The 18,746-nt window shown below is 30.8% G+C and overlaps 1 protein-coding gene across 1 annotated transcript in view; it reads right to left on the bottom strand.

Annotated features, from left to right (window-relative positions):
- LOC139523060 (uncharacterized) overlaps positions 1-18,746 on the bottom strand; it is a 305,106-nt gene that overhangs the window by 30,128 nt on the left and 256,232 nt on the right. The window contains exon 133 of the mRNA XM_071316817.1: positions 8,269-8,298. Coding sequence (XP_071172918.1) covers positions 8,269-8,298 — 30 coding nt within the window. The remainder of the gene's footprint in view (positions 1-8,268; positions 8,299-18,746) is intronic.

Below are 18,746 nucleotides of genomic sequence, written 5' to 3'. Positions count from 1 at the left end.
AGTAGTATCAGATTTAGAAAAGGTTTGAACACTATTGTACAACAATCAAAATACCATGGACAATAGTGATATCAGACTTAGAAAGGTTTTAAGACTTTTGCAAAACTGTCAAAAAATCATGGACATTAAAAGGTTTAAGAATTGGAAAAGGTTTTTATACTATTGTAAACTGTCAACAAATCATGGACAAAAGTGGTATCAGACTAAGAACAGGTTTTAATACTATTGTAAAACTGTCAACAAATCATGGACAATAGAGGTATCAGACTTTGAAAAGGTTTTAATACTATTGTAAACCGTCAAAAAATCATGGACAAAACCTGTCAAAAAATCATGGACGATAATGGTATCAGATCTAGAAAAGGTTTTGATACTTTTGCAAAACTGTCCAAAAATCATGGTATAAGACTATGAAAAGGTTTTAATACTATTGTAAACCGTCACAAAATCATGGACAAAAGTGGTATCAGATCTAGAAAAGGTTTTAATACTATTGTAAAACTGTCAAAAACTCATGGGAAATAGTGGTATCAGACTTAGAAAAGGTTTTTATACTATTGTAAACTGTCAACAAATCATGGACAAAAGTGGTAACAGACTAAGAATAGGTTTTAATACTATTGTAAAACTGTCAACAAATCATGGACAATAGAGGTTTAAGACTTGGAAAAGGTTTTAATACTATAGTAAACTGTCAAAAATTCATGGACAATAATGGTATCAGACTTAGAAAAGGTTTTAATACTATTGTAAACCGTCACAAAATCATGGAGAATTGTGATATGAGATCTAGAAAAGGTTTTGATACTATTGTAAAACTGTCAAAAACTCATGGGAAATAGTGGTATCAGACTTAGAAAAGGTTTTTATACTATTGTAAACTGTCAACAAATCATGGACAAAAGTGGTATCAGACTTAGAAAAGGTTTTTATACTATTGTAAACTGTCAAAAAATCAGGGACAATAGTGATATGAGATCTTGAAAAGGTTTTGATACTATTGTAAAACTGTCTAAAAATCATGGGAAATAGTGGTATCAGACTTAGAAAAGGTTTTTATACTATTGTAAACTGTCAACAAATCATGGACAATAGAGGTTTAAGACTTGGAAAAGGTTTTAATACTATAGTAAACTGTCAAAAAATCATGGACAATAATGGTATCAGACTTTGAAAAGGTTTTAATACTATTGTAAACCGTCAAAAAATCATGGACAAAACCTGTCAAAAAATCATGGACGATAATGGTATCAGATCTAGAAAAGGTTTTGATACTTTTGCAAAACTGTTCAAAAATCATGGTATAAGACTAAGAAAAGGTTTTAATACTATTGTAAACCGTCACAAAATCATGGACAAAAGTGGTATCAGATCTAGAAAAGGTTTTAATACTATTGTAAAACTGTCAAAAACTCATGGGAAATAGTGGTATCAGACTTAGAAAAGGTTTTTATACTATTGTAAACTGTCAACAAATCATGGACAAAAGTGGTATCAGACTAAGAATAGGTTTTAATACTATTGTAAAACTGTCAACACATCATGGACAATAGAGGTTTAAGACTTGGAAAAGGTTTTAATACTATAGTAAACTGTCAAAAAATCATGGACGATAGAGGTTTAAGACTTAGAAAAGGTTTTAATACTATTGTAAACCGTCACAAAATCATGGACAATAGTGGTATGAGATCTAGAAAAGGTTTTGATACTATAGTAAAACTGTCAAAAAATCATGGGAAATAGTGGTATCAGACTTAGAAAAGGTTTTTTATACTATTGTAAACTGTCAACATATCATGGACAAAAGTGGTCTCAGAATAATGCAAGGTTTTAATACTATTGTAAACTCTCAAAAAATCATGGACAATAGTGGTATCAGACTTAGAACAGCAGTATACTACTGTTGCCTTTATTTAGGAAAGGTTTTAATACTTTTGTAAACCTATCAAAAAATCATGGACGATAATGGTATCAGACTTAGAAAACGTTTTATTACTATTGTTAACCTGTCAAGAAATCATGGACGATAATGGAATCAGACTTAGAAAAAGGTTTTTATACTATTGTAAACTCTCAAAAAATCATGGACAATAGTGGTATCAGACTTAGAACAGCAGTATACTACTGTTGCCTTTATTTAGGAAAGGTTTTAATACTATTGTAAACCTGTCAAAAAATAGTGGACGATAATGGTATCAGACTTAGAAAAGGTTTTGATACTGTTGTAAAACCGTCAACAAATCATGGACAATAGTGATATGAGATCTAGAAAAGGTTTTGATACTATTGTAAAACTGTCTAAAAATCATGGGAAATAGAGGTTTCAGACTTATAAAAGGTTTTGATACTGTTTTAAAACCGTCAACAAATCATGGCCAATAGTGATATGAGATCTAGAAAAGGTTTTGATACTTTTGCAAAACTGTCCAAAAATCATGGACAATAGTAGTATCAGATTTAGAAAAGGTTTGAACACTATTGTACAACAGTCAAAATACCATGGACAATAGTGATATCAGACTTAGAAAGGTTTTAAGACTTTTGCAAAACTGTCAAAAAATCATGGACATTAAAAGGTTTAAGAATTGGAAAAGGTTTTTATACTATTGTAAACTGTCAACAAATCATGGACAAAAGTGGTATCAGACTAAGAACAGGTTTTAATACTATTGTAAAACTGTCAACAAATCATGGACAATAGAGGTATCAGACTTTGAAAAGGTTTTAATACTATTGTAAACCGTCAAAAAATCATGGACAAAACCTGTCAAAAAATCATGGACGATAATGGTATCAGATCTAGAAAAGGTTTTGATACTTTTGCAAAACTGTCCAAAAATCATGGTATAAGACTATGAAAAGGTTTTAATACTATTGTAAACCGTCACAAAATCATGGACAAAAGTGGTATCAGATCTAGAAAAGGTTTTAATACTATTGTAAAACTGTCAAAAACTCATGGGAAATAGTGGTATCAGACTTAGAAAAGGTTTTTATACTATTGTAAACTGTCAAAAAATCAGGGACAATAGTGATATGAGATCTTGAAAAGGTTTTGATACTATTGTAAAACTGTCTAAAAATCATGGGAAATAGTGGTATCAGACTTAGAAAAGGTTTTTATACTATTGTAAACTGTCAACAAATCATGGACAAAAGTAGTATCAGACTAATAATAGGTTTTAACACTATTGTAAAACTGTCAACAAATCATGGACAATAGAGGTTTAAGACTTGGAAAAGGTTTTAATACTATAGTAAACTGTCAAAAAATCTTGGACAATAATGGTATCAGACTTAGAAAAGGTTTTAATACTATTGTAAACCGTCACAAAATCATGGACAATAGTGGTATCAGATCTAGAAAAGGTTTTGATACTATCGTAAAACTGTCAAAAAATCATGGACGATAGAGGTTTAAGACTTAGAAAAGGTTTGAATACTATTGTAAAACCGTCAAAAAATCATGGACGATAAAAGTATAAGACTGAGAAAAGGTTTTAATACTATTGTAAACCGTCACAAAATCATGGACAGAAGTGGTATCAGATCTAGAAAAGGTTTTAATACTATTGTAAAACTGTCAAAAACTCATGGGAAATAGTGGTATCAGACTTAGAAAAGGTTTTTATACTATTGTAAACTGTCAACAAATCATGGACAATAGTGGTATCAGACTTAGAACAGCAGTATACTGCTGTTGCCTTTATTTAGGAAAGGTTTTAATACTTTTGTAAACCTATCAAAAAATTATGGACGATAATGGTATCAGACTTAGAAAAGGTTTTAATACTATTGTTAACCTGTCAAAAAATCATGGACGATAATGAAATCTGACTTAGAAAAGGTTTTTATACTATTGTAAACTCACAAAAAATCATGAACAATAGTAGTATCAGACATTGAACAGCAGTATACTACTGTTGCCTTTATTTAGGAAAGGTTTTAATACTATTGTAAACCTGTCAAAAATTAGTGGACGATAATGGTATCAGACTTAGAAAAGGTTTGAATACCTATGTTAAACAGTCAAAAAATCATGGACGATAATGATATCAGACTTTGAAAAGGTTTTAATACTATTGTAAACCGTCAAAAAATCATGGACAAAACCTGTCAAAAAATCATGGACGATAATGGTATCAGATCTAGAAAAGGTTTTGATACCTTTGCAAAACTGTCCAAAAATCATGAGAAATAGTGGTATCAGACTTAGAAAAGGTTTTTATACTATTGTAAACCGTCAACAAATCATGGACAAAAGTGGTATCAGATCTAGAAAAGGTTTTAATACTATTGTAAAACTGTCAAAAACTCATGAGAAATAGTGGTATCAGACTTAGAAAAGGTTTTTATACTATTGTAAACCGTCAACAAATCATGGACAAAAGTGGTAACAGACTAAGAATAGGTTTTAATACTATTGTAAAACTGTCAACAAATCATGGGAAATAGTGATTTCAGACTTAGAAAAGGTTTTTATACTATTGTAAACTGTCAACAAATCATGGACAAAAGTGGTATCAGATTAATAATAGGTTTTAACACTATTGTAAAACCTGTCAAAAAATCATGGACGATAATGGTATCAGATCTAGAAAAGGTTTTGATACTTTTGCAAAACTGTCCAAAAATCATGGTATAAGACTAAGGAAAGATTTTAATACTATTGTAAACCGTCACAAAATCATGGACAAAAGTGGTATCAGATCTAGAAAAGGTTTTAATACTATTGTAAAACTGTCAAAAACTCATGGGAAATAGTGGTATCAGACTTAGAAAAGGTTTTTATACTATTGTAAACCGTCAACAAATCATGGACAAAAGTGGTAACAGACTAAGAATAGGTTTTAATACTATTGTAAAACTGTCAACAAATCATGGACAATAGAGGTTAAAGACTGGGAAAAGGTTTTAATACTATAGTAAACTGTCAAAAATTCATGGACAATAATGGTATCAGACTTAGAAAAGGTTTTAATACTATTGTAAACCGTCACAAAATCATGGAGAATTGTGATATGAGATCTAGAAAAGGTTTTGATACTATTGTAAAACTGTCAAAAACTCATGGGAAATAGTGGTATCAGACTTAGAAAAGGTTTTTATACTATTGTAAATTGTCAACAAATCATGGACAAAAGTGGTATCAGAATAAGACAAGGTTTTAATACTATTGTAAACTGTCAAAAAATCAGGGACAATAGTGATATGAGGTCTGGAAAAGGTTTTGATACTATTGTAAAACTGTCTAAAAATCATGGGAAATAGTGTCATCAGACTTAGAAAAGGTTTTTATACTATTGTAAACTGTCAACAAATCATGGACAAAAGTGGTATCAGACTAATAATAGGTTTTAACACTATTGTAAAACTAACAACAAATCATGGACAATAGAGGTTTAAGACTTGGAAAAGGTTTTAATACTATAGTAAACTGTCAAAAAATCATGGACAATAATGGTATCAGACTTAGAAAAGGTTTTAATACTATTGTAAACCGTCACAAAATCATGGACAATAGTGGTATCAGATCTAGAAAAGGTTTTGATACTATTATAAAACTGTCAAAAAATCATGGACGATAGAGGTTTAAGACTTAGAAATGGTTTGAATACTATTGTAAAACCGTCAAAAAATCATGGACGATAAAGGTATAAGACTAAGAAAAGGTTTTAATACTATTGTAAACCGTCACAAAATCATGGACAAAAGTGGTATCAGATCTAGAAAAGGTTTTAATACTATTGTAAAACTGTCAAAAACTCATGGGAAATAGTGGTATCAGACTTAGAAAAGGTTTTTATACTATTGTAAACTGTCAACAAATCATGGACAAAAGTGGTAACAGACTAAGAATAGGTTTTAATACTATTGTAAAACTGTCAACAAATCATGGACAATAGAGGTTTAAGACTTGGAAAAGGTTTTAATACTATAGTAAACTGTCAAAAATTCATGGACAATAATGGTATCAGACTTAGAAAAGGTTTTAATACTATTGTAAACCGTCACAAAATCATGGACAATAGTGATATTAGATCTAGAAAAAGGTTTTGATACTAATATAAAACTGTCAAAAACTCATGGGAAATAGTGGTATCAGACTTAGAAAAGGTTTTTATACTATTGTAAACTGTCAACAAATCATGGACATAAGTGGTATCAGACTAAGAATAGGGTTTAACACTCTTGTAAAACTGTCAACAAATCATGGACAATAGAGGTTTAAGACTTGGAAAAGGTTTTAATACTATAGTAAACTGTCAAAAAATCATGGACACTAATGGTATCAGACTTAGAAAAGGTTTTAATACTATTGTAAACCGTCACAAAATCATGGACAATAGTGGTATCAGATCTAGAAAAGGTTTTGATACTATTGTAAAACTGTCAAAAAATCATGGACAATAGTGGTATCAGACTTAGGAAAGGTTTTAATACTATTGTTAACCTGTCAAAAAATCATGAAAGATAATGGTATCAGACTAAGAAAAGGTTTTGATACTTTTGCAAAACTGTCAAAAAATCATGGACAATAGTAGTATCAAATTTAGAAAAGGTTTGAATACTATTGTAAAACAGTCCAAATATCATTAACAATAGTGGTATCAGACTTAGAAAAGGTTTTTATACTTATGCAAAACTGTCAAAAATCATGGACAATAGTAGTATGAGATTTAGAAAAGGTTTGAATACTATTGTAAACTGTCAACAAATCATGGTCAAAAATGGTATCAGACTAAGACAAGGTTTTAATACTTTTGTAAAACTGTCAACAAATTATGGAAAATAAAGGTATGAGACTTATAAAAGGTTTTAATACTATTATAAACCGTCAAAAAATCATGGACAATAGTGGTATCAGATTTAGAAAAGGTTTTAATAATATTGTAAACCGTCACAAAATCATGGACAATAGTGGTATCAGAGCTAGAAAAGGTTTTGATACTATTGTAAAACTGTTAAAAACTCATAGGAAATAGTGGCATCAGACTTAGAAAAGGTCTTTATACTATTGTAAACTGTCAAAAAATCATTGACAAAAATGGTATCAGACTTAGAAAAGATTTTAATACTATTGTAAACCGTCACAAAATCATGGACAATAGTGATATGAGATCTAGAAAAGGTTTTAACCTATTGTAAAACTGTCATCAAATCATGCACAATAGAGGTTTGAGACTTGGAAAAGGTTTAATACTAGTGTAAACTGTCAAAAATTCATGGACAATAGTTGTATCAGACTTAAGAAAAGGTTTTAATACTATTGTAAAACTGTCAAAAAAATCATTGTAATAAGTGGTATCAGCCTTAGAAAAGGTTTTTATATTATTGTAAACTGTCAAAAAATCATGGACAATAGAAGTTTATGACGTAGGAAAGGTTTTCATACCATTTGGGAACCTGTCAAAAAATCATGGACGATAATGGTATCAGACTTAGAAAAGGTTTTAAAACTATTGTAAAACTGTCAAAAAATCATGGACGATAGAGGTTTAAGACTTGGAAAAGGTTTCAATACTATTGTAAAACTGTCAACAAATCATGGACAATAGAGTCTTAAGACTTGAAAAAGGTTTTAATACTATTGTAAACTGTCAAAAAAATCATGGACAATAGTGGTATCAGACTTAGGCAAGGTTTTAATACTATTGTAAACCTGTCAAAAAATCATGGACGATAATGGTATCAGACTTAGAAAAGGTTTTAATACTATTGTAAAACCGTTAAAAATCATGGATGATAATGGTATCAGACTAAGAAGAGGTTTTAATACTATTGTAAAACTGTCAACAAATCATGGACAATAGAGGTTTAAGACTTGAAAAAGGTTTTACTACTATTGTAAACTGTCAAAAAAAATCATGGACAATAGTGGTATCAGACTTAGGAAAGGTTTTAATACTATTGTAAACCTGTCAAAAAATCATGGACGATAATGGTATCAGACTTAGAAAAGATTTTAACACTATTGTAAAACTGTCAACAAATCATGGACGATAGAGGTTTCAGATTTAGAAAAGGTTTGAATACTATTGTAAAACAGTCAAAATATCATGGACAATGGTGGTATCAGTATAAGAAAAGGTTTTGATACTATTGTAAAACCGTAAAAAAAATTATGGACAATATTATCACATTTGGAAAAGGTTTTTAATATTATTGTTAAACTATCAAGCTAGTGATTGAAGGTTTTGAGGTAGATGAAAAACAATGAAGGTATACCTATTCAAAGTAAAATGTTTAAACTTCATATGTACATACCATTACGCTTTGTTCTTCTTATCTCTTTCCCTAAAATACATAATAAAATTATTATAGCTCTACACTTGACTATATCCTATACATATTTGGGTTTGAAATGTTTGTGTTTAAGCGTTCCTGATGAATTTTGATCCAGGAAAGCGCTTTGACGAACAAAGTGTTATTTTTATATATCACTAGATATCAATGAAACTTTAAAATGTGTTTAAAAAATTGTTAAATCTCCTCAAGGAATTGGGGGCGTTAAAGACAAGTTTGGGCAAGAAAATAAAATTTTAGACAACTATTTCAAATTTTCGCATGCGTTTCTTAAATTGCCTCCTCGGTGGATGAAACTGTAACAATGTTAGTTTTAAAATAATGTTTTGTTGCGTCTTAAATCAAGATAAAAAAAAACACATGCAAGGAAAAACCACGATCTTGTATCCGTTTTTGGATTATATCTTTTGCATAGCTTATAAGGTTGCTGAAATGCTTGAGCAATTTCATTTACATTATACAAAAAAATGCACCAGTACGGTAGTACCCTTCTCATGATTTGAAATCCGTTTACTATTGTCTACACAATGATTGAATTAACTTCTACATACTATTAGTACAGTTATTTACTTATAATTAAGATTTTTTATTTATTTCATCAGCTCTTCAATGTTTACATATGGTTTTTGATATTCAATACTTTTCTTATTAGTCGTATATATATTTGAAAAAAAGAACAATTATATTATATATTACTTTAAAGATATCATTTGTCACAAGAAAAGAACATGATTTGATCTGCGAATAAAAAGTTAAAAATATGTTTTTAAGATATGACTTTAGCAAAAGAGATGAACTGAACATTAAATCATGCAGACTTTGTTGATGTGTCACAATGAGGTTTGAAATGAGAAAATCTGTTGTTGGTGTCTGTATGTTGTTATTATTTATTGAGAGTGTTAATTAACGTACACTTTCGCTTATCAATATTTGTAATCAGATGTATTATATATAAGCTACTAGTAATCATGTGTGTGAGACATATATATTATTATAGACATAGTTAAGAAATCTACGTGAATAATATCATTAATATGTATAATACAACGGGAGTGTAATTCTCCAAATCATTCGAATAAAAAGGTGGACCATGAAATATTTCTATAATACTCAATTCTGCTTTATATGACTGTTGATTTATAAAACAATAAAATTAGTTTCATTTTGAAAGGAAATACTATATTTTACATTTATAGTTAAAGTCGTAAATAGTTATCAAAGTTACCAGGATAATAATTTAATACGTCAGGCGTTTTGTCTACATATGAATCATCAGTGACACTCAGATCAAAAAAGTTATAAAGCCAAACAAGTACAAAGTTGAAGAGCATTGAGGACCCAAAATTCAAAAAAAGTTGTGCTAGATACGGCTTAAGTAATCTATTCCTGAGTTATGAAAATCCTTAGTTTTTTGAAAAATTCAAAGTTTTGTAACAGGAAATTTATAAAAATGACCATATAATTGATATTCATTTCAACATCGAAGTGCTGACTACTGCGCTTGTGATACCCTCGGGGACGAACCATTCACCAGCAGTGGCATCGACCCAGTGGTTTAAATAGTTTTCAAAGGTAAAAAAAATATGAAACATATATTTTAGATAAGAAAATAGCAGGGAAGTTAATTTGGTGATCGAAATATATATACAATGCATATACAATGCATATTATATATAGAATCCTTGATAAATGATTTACTACTTCGAGTTTGCGCGAAACTAGCTATGGTCCTTCATTTCTATATTCTTTAATTTTTAGAGGGATTTTTCTTTATCGTTAAAAATAACGCTCACGGAACATTTTATACCAGTTACGTACGGCAAAAACATTTCGGTCCACCACATAAATATTATAATAATGCCCTATTTCAATGGGAATTTTAAAGTTAGATGTTCTTTACTTTACCATCCAGATTCTTGTGTGATCAATCATCTGTATTAAACAATTTTCAAAACTAAAACTTTGGTTGAGAATTGAACAAAAATCTTGATGTAATTTTTGTATATTAGTCTTGTAAAACTGGTTTTAACAGTTCTGTATAATATATATATAATGTATATATTAAGTTATTAAATTAATCCAGTTATCAGTAACAAAACACACCGATCACTACAAGGTCATTGTACCTGACCCACAATTTAATTCTGAACGAGTGAATTCCTAAAACTATTGAATGTAAATTAAGACGGACGAACGAAAGGACGGACGCACAGACAAGAAAACATAATGCCCTCTACTATCGTAGGTAAGGCATAACAAGCACAACAAATAATTTCCTCTTAAGGACGTCTCGATTCTTGTAGATGTATTCTTGGTCTTCTCCATCTTTTTACGTTTCAATGTTTACATCTGGATAAGGTCCGTTTGAATTTGCTTAATTCCTTATTTGCCAATCTTTAGCATATATCAACCATTAAAAAATAATTGAATTGGAAGTCCAGGAATTTATTCGCATAGCACTATTTTAACCCAAATTTACACCAAGCTTCTGTAGTCTGCTGTACTCGTCGTTTTCTGTTTAAGCAGGGAAATGATGACACTAAATGGAATTTTTGTGTTTATTTGAACTTATTTCAATTTTATTATTTACCAAAACGTTTTACCGTGACATCGTAATTGCTTAATAAGCATGTTACATATTTCCGTGGAAGGGACTGGGCCAATTGCCGTACCTATTATGTCTTTTTACTTATTTCCCCAAGAAAATTAAAAGTATGGTTTCGTAAACTGGATAGTATTGGAAAATGCTAGGCAATGCAGTAATTTTATCCTTTGATTTTGCCATTTGATTAGGAACTTTCCGTTTTGAATTTTCCTCGGAGCTCAGTATTTTTGTGATTTTACTTTTGAAATCAAGACTAAAAACTTTGTCCAGACAATTGAACTAAAGGGAACCGATTAATTCAATGGCATGGTTAACATAAGTAGAATACAAGTAGTTTTTTGACATCAGAGAGTCTTTACTTTTTATTCTTTATACATACATGATATGTATATAAAAAATGTTACTATGTAGCAGTTTTTTCACATTTTTTTTTCAAAAATCAGATGCTTTGTAAGGAATCCTATGGAACATCAATTTATAGATTGCAACCTGCACAAGGGACATGTTTGTATATGTTCACTACAAGCAAGTACCTAATGTGGATTTTTGTGTGCTCAGAATGAGAAAACACCATCATTTAAATGCCTCTCTCAGATAAATCCATGCACTCATAATTACTCGTAAAAATGACTTAGTATCATGTTACATTGAAAAACTGAAATTTTTAATAATTATGATTTTTTAATGCAACATACCAAACAAAAATATATAAAGATTAATGTATACCAGTTTGAAAAAGAATGAGTGACTAGTAGCATAAGATATGTGATTTCATATTGAAAAAAACATGGATAAGTAAGATCTGTACCTAGTGTCTTTTTGTTGTTGGGATGTACAAGTACCCGGCCAAGTCCACTTGTATTTTTCATCTGATGAGTTAAGCCTTTTTCAACTGATTTATATAGTTCGTTCTTATGTTTTACTGTGAAACCATTGTCCCAGGTTAGGGGAGGGTTGGGATCCCGCTAATATGTTTACCCTGCAACATTCTGTATGTATGTTCCTGTCCCAAGTCATGAGCATGTAATTCAGTGGTTGTCGTTTGATTATGTGTAACATATTTGTTTTTCGTTCATTTTCACGTTTAAAAGGTCTATGACTTCATCTCCATTTACAGCAGCAAAAAGTAGATTTTGTTCTAATACTAGACATGCTGACAAGAATTTTTGTGCTTATGTGCTACAAGTAAACAATGTTATTACCAAAAGCACCAACTTAAGTATTGATTTTGTTTACTCTAGAATTTTTTTTCAAGGGGGTAAGGTGTACAGCCTTAAAAGCATGGAATAATTGGCATTTATTTACACATGTATAGTAAAAATGTTTTTACATTACTAGAGATAACCGAGTAAAAAAGAAGATTTTATGAAATAATTTGAGATGTGTGATATTTTGAGAGCAAGACATCGATTATATGCCATTCACTTGTTGTCAACGAAATCTTCTGAAAAAAAGTCCTTATACTTTGGGTGAATTCTAAAATTCTTGTCGAATATTGTAAAAAACAAAATCCCTTATCACCATCTTTTTTTTTTATTGTGATTCGCTCTTGAATATAACAATAAATTTGATTTTAACGAAAGCAATCATTGTTTTAGTGCAATTTTTTTTAAACAGGATGTTCGAAATGACAAACTTGTTATGACCCCAATTGTCAGAATAGATCATGGTTTCCAATGTTGCTCATGATTGAGAAGAATTGTTTAAAGGTGAAATGAAGTCTAACGAATGCAAACAAGCAAATAAAGAACTAACACACTGATTGCCCCAACGTTGGTCAGCAGGTGCAAAAAGCGTCAATGTTGACAATTTTTCGTCCTTTCTCTTGACCCAGAAGACCCAGGGATACTGGTAAAGGTTGACCCCAACAGTTGTTAGGTAGGAGTGAATCTGATCTTGGTTCAGTAGTCTACAGGATGTCATTTGGACCAAAAATACGGAATTTCACGATTTTTTTTTTCGATTTTTGACTTCAAATGGACTTGAAACCGGAAGTAGTCATTTCCTATGCGTATTTCAAAATTAATAACAATCAGTAGTTATACGGCCGTGGGTTTGCACAATTTTTGCTAGTTCTATATCTCTGAACTTCCTGTGTAAGACACAGATGAGAAGCCCACCCCTCGAGAAAACCGAGTTTCAGCCGATTTCAATTTTTCGAGTCCGTATTTGTGCTCGAAATACAACTTAAACATGAGAAACATGAATAAGGATAGCCTCAGGTTGACAGAAGATGTATAACTTTTAAAATAAGTATCATAAAGTGGACTTCTAAAAGTATGGAACGCCATTGGAGCGAAACAACGGTGGTCTGGGTACGCCCGTCATATGACGGTCACAGCATGGTAAGGGTTAAACTACTGAGCTCTGCGCTTCGCTTACAAGCGTGAGCACACCATCTGTAGTCTAATTAAACGGTAGACAAATATTTGTACATATTTAGGATAATAACAATACAACTTCATCATATATGTTCTTCGAAATGTGAGGATTATGGCGAAAGTTAAGACTGACACTGAAGAAAAAAGAAGGATAGGGGAGACATATGGCCTTAAACCATGACACATACCAGACTCTGAGATAGTTGTTACAATTATTCCTTAACATGCAGACAGCTTCATTCTCTCCATATTTATGCACTAGCAGATTAAACGCCCAATATCAATTTGTCCGGACTTGTCTGTGTATAATATGTATAAGACTACTGTGGATTCATTTTTATTCGTGGTATACCAATTTTCGTGGGTTTCGTGGATTACAGCGAACCACGAATTTAAGAATTCAACGAAGAATAATTCCGAGATATGTGAATGGAGTCGGATGTTTATTTCCGTTTTGTTATCTAGTATAGTGTTGACAAGCGATAATTCTTGTAACATAACATGTGTTTTTTATTGAAAAAAGATACAAGTATTTTAATTAAATCAATAATAAATATATCGAATATCAGTGATTATTTACTTTTTAAAATTAATTACAACTGTTCATGGAAAATAACTGCAAGTTGTTAATAACCGTGTCATAGTTTGGTTTACTAGTGATTAAAAACCAATAGGATTAAGTACGCGGTTATATTGCTTGTAGGTAATATTGTTAATGACAGGAATATTTATTTTCACACCTTTAACTTATATGATTGTTTATTATATCGTGATTAGGGAAATGAGCTTTCAATCATAAACTTTTGAATGCCTTATAGAATTCCGACAATAATTTATAAATTGTAAAACAAACAAATAATCCATTATTGTAATAAAAGTTTTCAATGAACACTTTAATTAAAACCCTTTCGTACCGAAATTATCCTTTTGGCACCCTCGAGCGCGAGCCGAAATTATCCTTTTGGCACCACGGAGTTGAGGGCGAAATTATCCTTAAGGATACATAGATTTCTATTTTTAGACGGTCACAGTGCAAACAGTAAAAATAACGTTTAGACATGTTTCTTGGTGCAGTTGCTCCATAGATGCTACGATAAACATTAAATGCATTCTATATTTTTGTATCGGGCGTAAAAATGCTGTCAAAATATGTTTTTTTCAAAGATTGTTGAGAAGAAAAAACCTCGTGAAAAACAAAATGGCGGAATCATAAACAATCGTGGTCAGGAGTTTCATTTCAAGTTGAAACATTTAGAAAACTTAACCTGCGGTCATGAAAGTCGTTGAACTTGTACAAAAGTAATGTATGAACGTAGATTTTGGAGTGGTGAGCAGCTTATTTGTAAAACAACTTGAAATCGAGACTTTGATGGTCGTCATCAGGTGCACGACTGTAAATTATTATTTCTCGCTGCCGCCTGACAGTCAACCTTTCATTACCGATTGAATCAGAGTCTTTTATCATCGTTTTAGACACTCTAAGGAGTCTGTAGTGCTACGGATTTTTATTTCTTTTCATTGAAAGGCTGTACTGCAGTATGTAGGTCGACAAAACGAAAGTCCACTTCATATAAAAATAGAACCGGATATTGACAAAATGGAGAGTCTATAAATAGTGCGATTCATAAAAACACGTGTTGTCACATCTCATAGCTTTTTTATTTAAAAAGAAAAGTAGTTTGGAAAGATGAGACAATATTCTGCAATCTTATTCGTATTTTAATCGAGTGTAAATTATTTTCCACGATGTATCTCGTCTTGTAACAGAGGTTTTTAAAAGTCTGGTTCAGCATACAAAAACATTTTAAGTTGTTTTGAAAAACAAATTCTGTTGACAGAGAGTAAAACAACTGAAAGATGCCAAGATGATTATTTTTATGTAACAAATTGTTTTTAATTCTCTATTTTTTTTTAAAAGAAAAGATTTTTGCTGAACATGCTGAAGGGAAGTGAATTTTTTTCCAAAGTGAAAAACATAACGTGTTGTTTGTTTCTACTGATTAATCTTAAGATGGCATTATTTATTATTGTAAAATAGTACTGTTCCTGTATGTTTCTGAAAACAATAGGGGTTCAATTTTTTGTTTTGAAAATTATGTGGAACATAATAAATTACTCCCCCTCATGTTGCATACAAACACAAAAGATGAATGACCAGTGTGGCAGACTCAGTGCCTATTGTTATTGTAATTTGTAATTCTCATATAAACAACCATTTTTGCACTAGGAAACACCTCTTGTATTCAAAAAGAGACTTCAAATGGTATTGAAATTGCTGCTTCTCTCAGAAGCCAAGTCATATAGAACTCTAAAGAGAAAAGACTGATTAAATTGCAAATGGGATAATGGGACCATATTAGGATCTTGTGGCTGTCAGCTTCTTAAATTAACACTGTTTATGGGACTAGTACTTGTAAGCAGGATTTTCATACCACATTAATATATATAGACTTACATGTATATGTAAGTAACACTTGCTACTGGATGTAATAGATTAATCAATAGACTGGTAACATTGGTTATAGTATAACAACCTCACTCAAGTTATTTTTATTTACCTTTTGACAAACCATTCCATTTAATAGCCCAACAACATAAACAGAAAATTAAAAAAAATAGTTTCCATATGTCCTCACTCAATTGAAAAATTAGAATTTCTGATATGAATCCTCCTATTCAAGGCAGCATAATAAACTGAAAATAAAACAAATTTCATAGCTTCCAAATGTTGACAATGTTATTACAAACTATATCAGCTCCCTGATGTAGCTTTCCATCAATGAATTTTAAAACTGCATTCTGCAGTAAAACATGTATTTTAATCCCTTTTTTAGCAATAGTTTTCAACGACTTGCATCTGTGTGTGCATATCATAATTTTAAGTAAAACAGTACCCAGTACATGTAGTTGTCTGCATATAATATAATCTTCTTTGCCTGTACTTCGTGTGATTAATAAATTAAACTATGATGAAAATAAATTTAAAATATTAATTGTCAGCTTTTGGTATTTATTTGTGCTGCTTTAACAAACATCAGTTGATGTATTTGTCCATTTTATGTTATCTTATACATCCTAAATTTTGACTACATAGTTAAGATTTTAATTTTTACAATTTTTCAAAAAAATAAATTCACTAGGCTCTTTTTTTTTAGAAACAGCTGAGTATTTGCTTATCTGTAGTACATTTATTTATGTTTAGACATTTTTTATATTATATAACCCCTATGACACAAATCAAATTTATTGAAAATTTCATGGATTTAGAAAAAAGTCAATTTTTGGCTTGATTTAATACTTTTATTTATTGGAAAGCTTCATCTCATTCACATTTGGAAGAATTAATGCATTACTGGGGTTAAGTCATAAAGCAAGGAAGTCCCACCGATTTTTATTGCAGACATTATATGTCTCTGCTTTTATTAATAGTTCATGATCGCACATCAACGCTGGGGGTATTCATACAAATCGTCTGGAAGAGTTATTGTCCGTTATCAAACCCGAGTTATCTTTCTTCTTTCGAAACCGTAAACAAATGGCGGCCAAAATCTACGTGAACGACAGTCTCGATTTACAAGTATTTTTGCCAAGAAAACGAAAACGGAAACGGTTTTTGAAGGAAAATAATTCAGTGGCTCATTGAAATAGCATTTTGAAACACACGTGTGCATAAGAAACGTTGCCGAATGTAAGTGAAAGTGATATACGGTACGCAATGACAAAAATTATCTTCTGACTCAATCAATCTACGTTATCGACACGCGTTTTTAAGGTAAACTGCTTCTTTCTCTTTGAACAGTCTACGGACGCTCAACCTATGATATTTATCTACATTTTATCAACACTTGACCGCACAACTCGCTACGGTTCCCGAGTTTTCAATGACCGAAACTACGAGGTCGTTTTTGCTGTAGCACATGTCAAATTAATCCCGGTCAGGCAAACGGCTCGTACAAATAAATTTCGGCCAGAGAATCCCTCGAAAAAAATAAATTCATTAGTGAAAGTGTTAACCTAGAATGATCAAGCGAGGATTTTGACAATTCAAAACTTTTTCATTCCTTCTGTTTTGTTTGTTTTATTATTGATCAAACCAAGGAGGTTATATGATCTCCTAAATCAAATAGAAATCCACGAATTACGTATCTGAATTTTTGTTGTTGTAATCAGCGATCCACGAATTTACGTATACCACGAACGTCTTTTTTTCTCTATCCACGAAATTGATACCCACGAAAATAAATGAATCGACAGTATATGAATATCGAAAACCGTCGAAAATAAGCAAACACCATAGTTTAATTAACACTTGTTGGTTTTCAGCTGTTTTTTTTCTTTTAATCTTTAGTCGGGTTGTTTGTCTCTTTGGCACATTTATTTTATCCATTCTCAATTTTATTATCTAGTAATTTATAATGATTCAGCAGCATGAACCAATATTTAACCATGAGATGAAATCATTTGTTCTGGATGGGTAAAAAATAATAATAATAAACCAAATTCAAAATTTTGCAAACTAGACGGGCGTTAGGTCTTACAACAATCATCAGTAACAAAACCTGTTTCGATAGTAAGAGTACACAGCCAGACGACTATCTGATGAGCGGGTGGAAGGGTTTTGAAAATGAAAAATATGTCCAATAATGAATTTAATTTCAATATTTTGTTTGTTTAATAGTCAGGATTTTACAACCCCTTTACATCACCACCTGACTATGGTGTTAAGGGGATTAATAAAAAACTAAATAATAATCTACAGTTTTTCTACTATCATACATGTAAATATATATCATATAACAAACAGGAGAAAAGAACACTGGCACACATACATACATTCTTACACTTGTATTTAGATAACATAACTATAGAAATTGCAAAGGATAATGATATCATGGCAACGATCTGTCAATATGAACAGAAGATATAAAGTTTATTTAATATATTATTAATATAGTTTGAATCAAAAGTAATTGATCCTTATCAGCAAAAATGTAATCTTCTCAACCCTTAAATTGAAAAAAAAATGTGTAACTATATTTCTATTTGCCTTATAGTATTCATTTCCTAGAATCTTTTATTTTAACTTTTATGTCTATAAAACTCGGTTTCTTATCCTGCTATTTCCATTTCTATGAACAGGTTTAGGATTTAGAATCAACAAATTCAAAAGTAAACTTTGTTTAAGGCTAATGTAAAATAGTTATCAAAGGTACCAGGATTGTAATTTAGTACGCCAGACGCGCGTTTCGTCTTATGTGTTGTAAAAGTGATTCTGCAATAACATAAAATTAACAAAATATTGTTTCAATTTCAGTGAAAAGAATTTTAATTTTAGACGAGCTTTTAACCAAAATGCTCCTTGGTATCAACAGCAACCTTACACATGTACTAAGTATTAAATCTTTCAGTTTACAAGAAAGCATTGATTGCAATTATTCTAAGCAAAACTTACA

The sequence above is a fragment of the Mytilus edulis genome, chromosome 5, assembly GCF_963676685.1.
Source record: "Mytilus edulis chromosome 5, xbMytEdul2.2, whole genome shotgun sequence".
Lineage (NCBI taxonomy): Eukaryota > Metazoa > Mollusca > Bivalvia > Mytilida > Mytilidae > Mytilus > Mytilus edulis.
The sequence above is the reverse complement of the archived record's forward strand: the minus strand, read 5'-3'. Positions and strand labels throughout refer to the sequence as shown.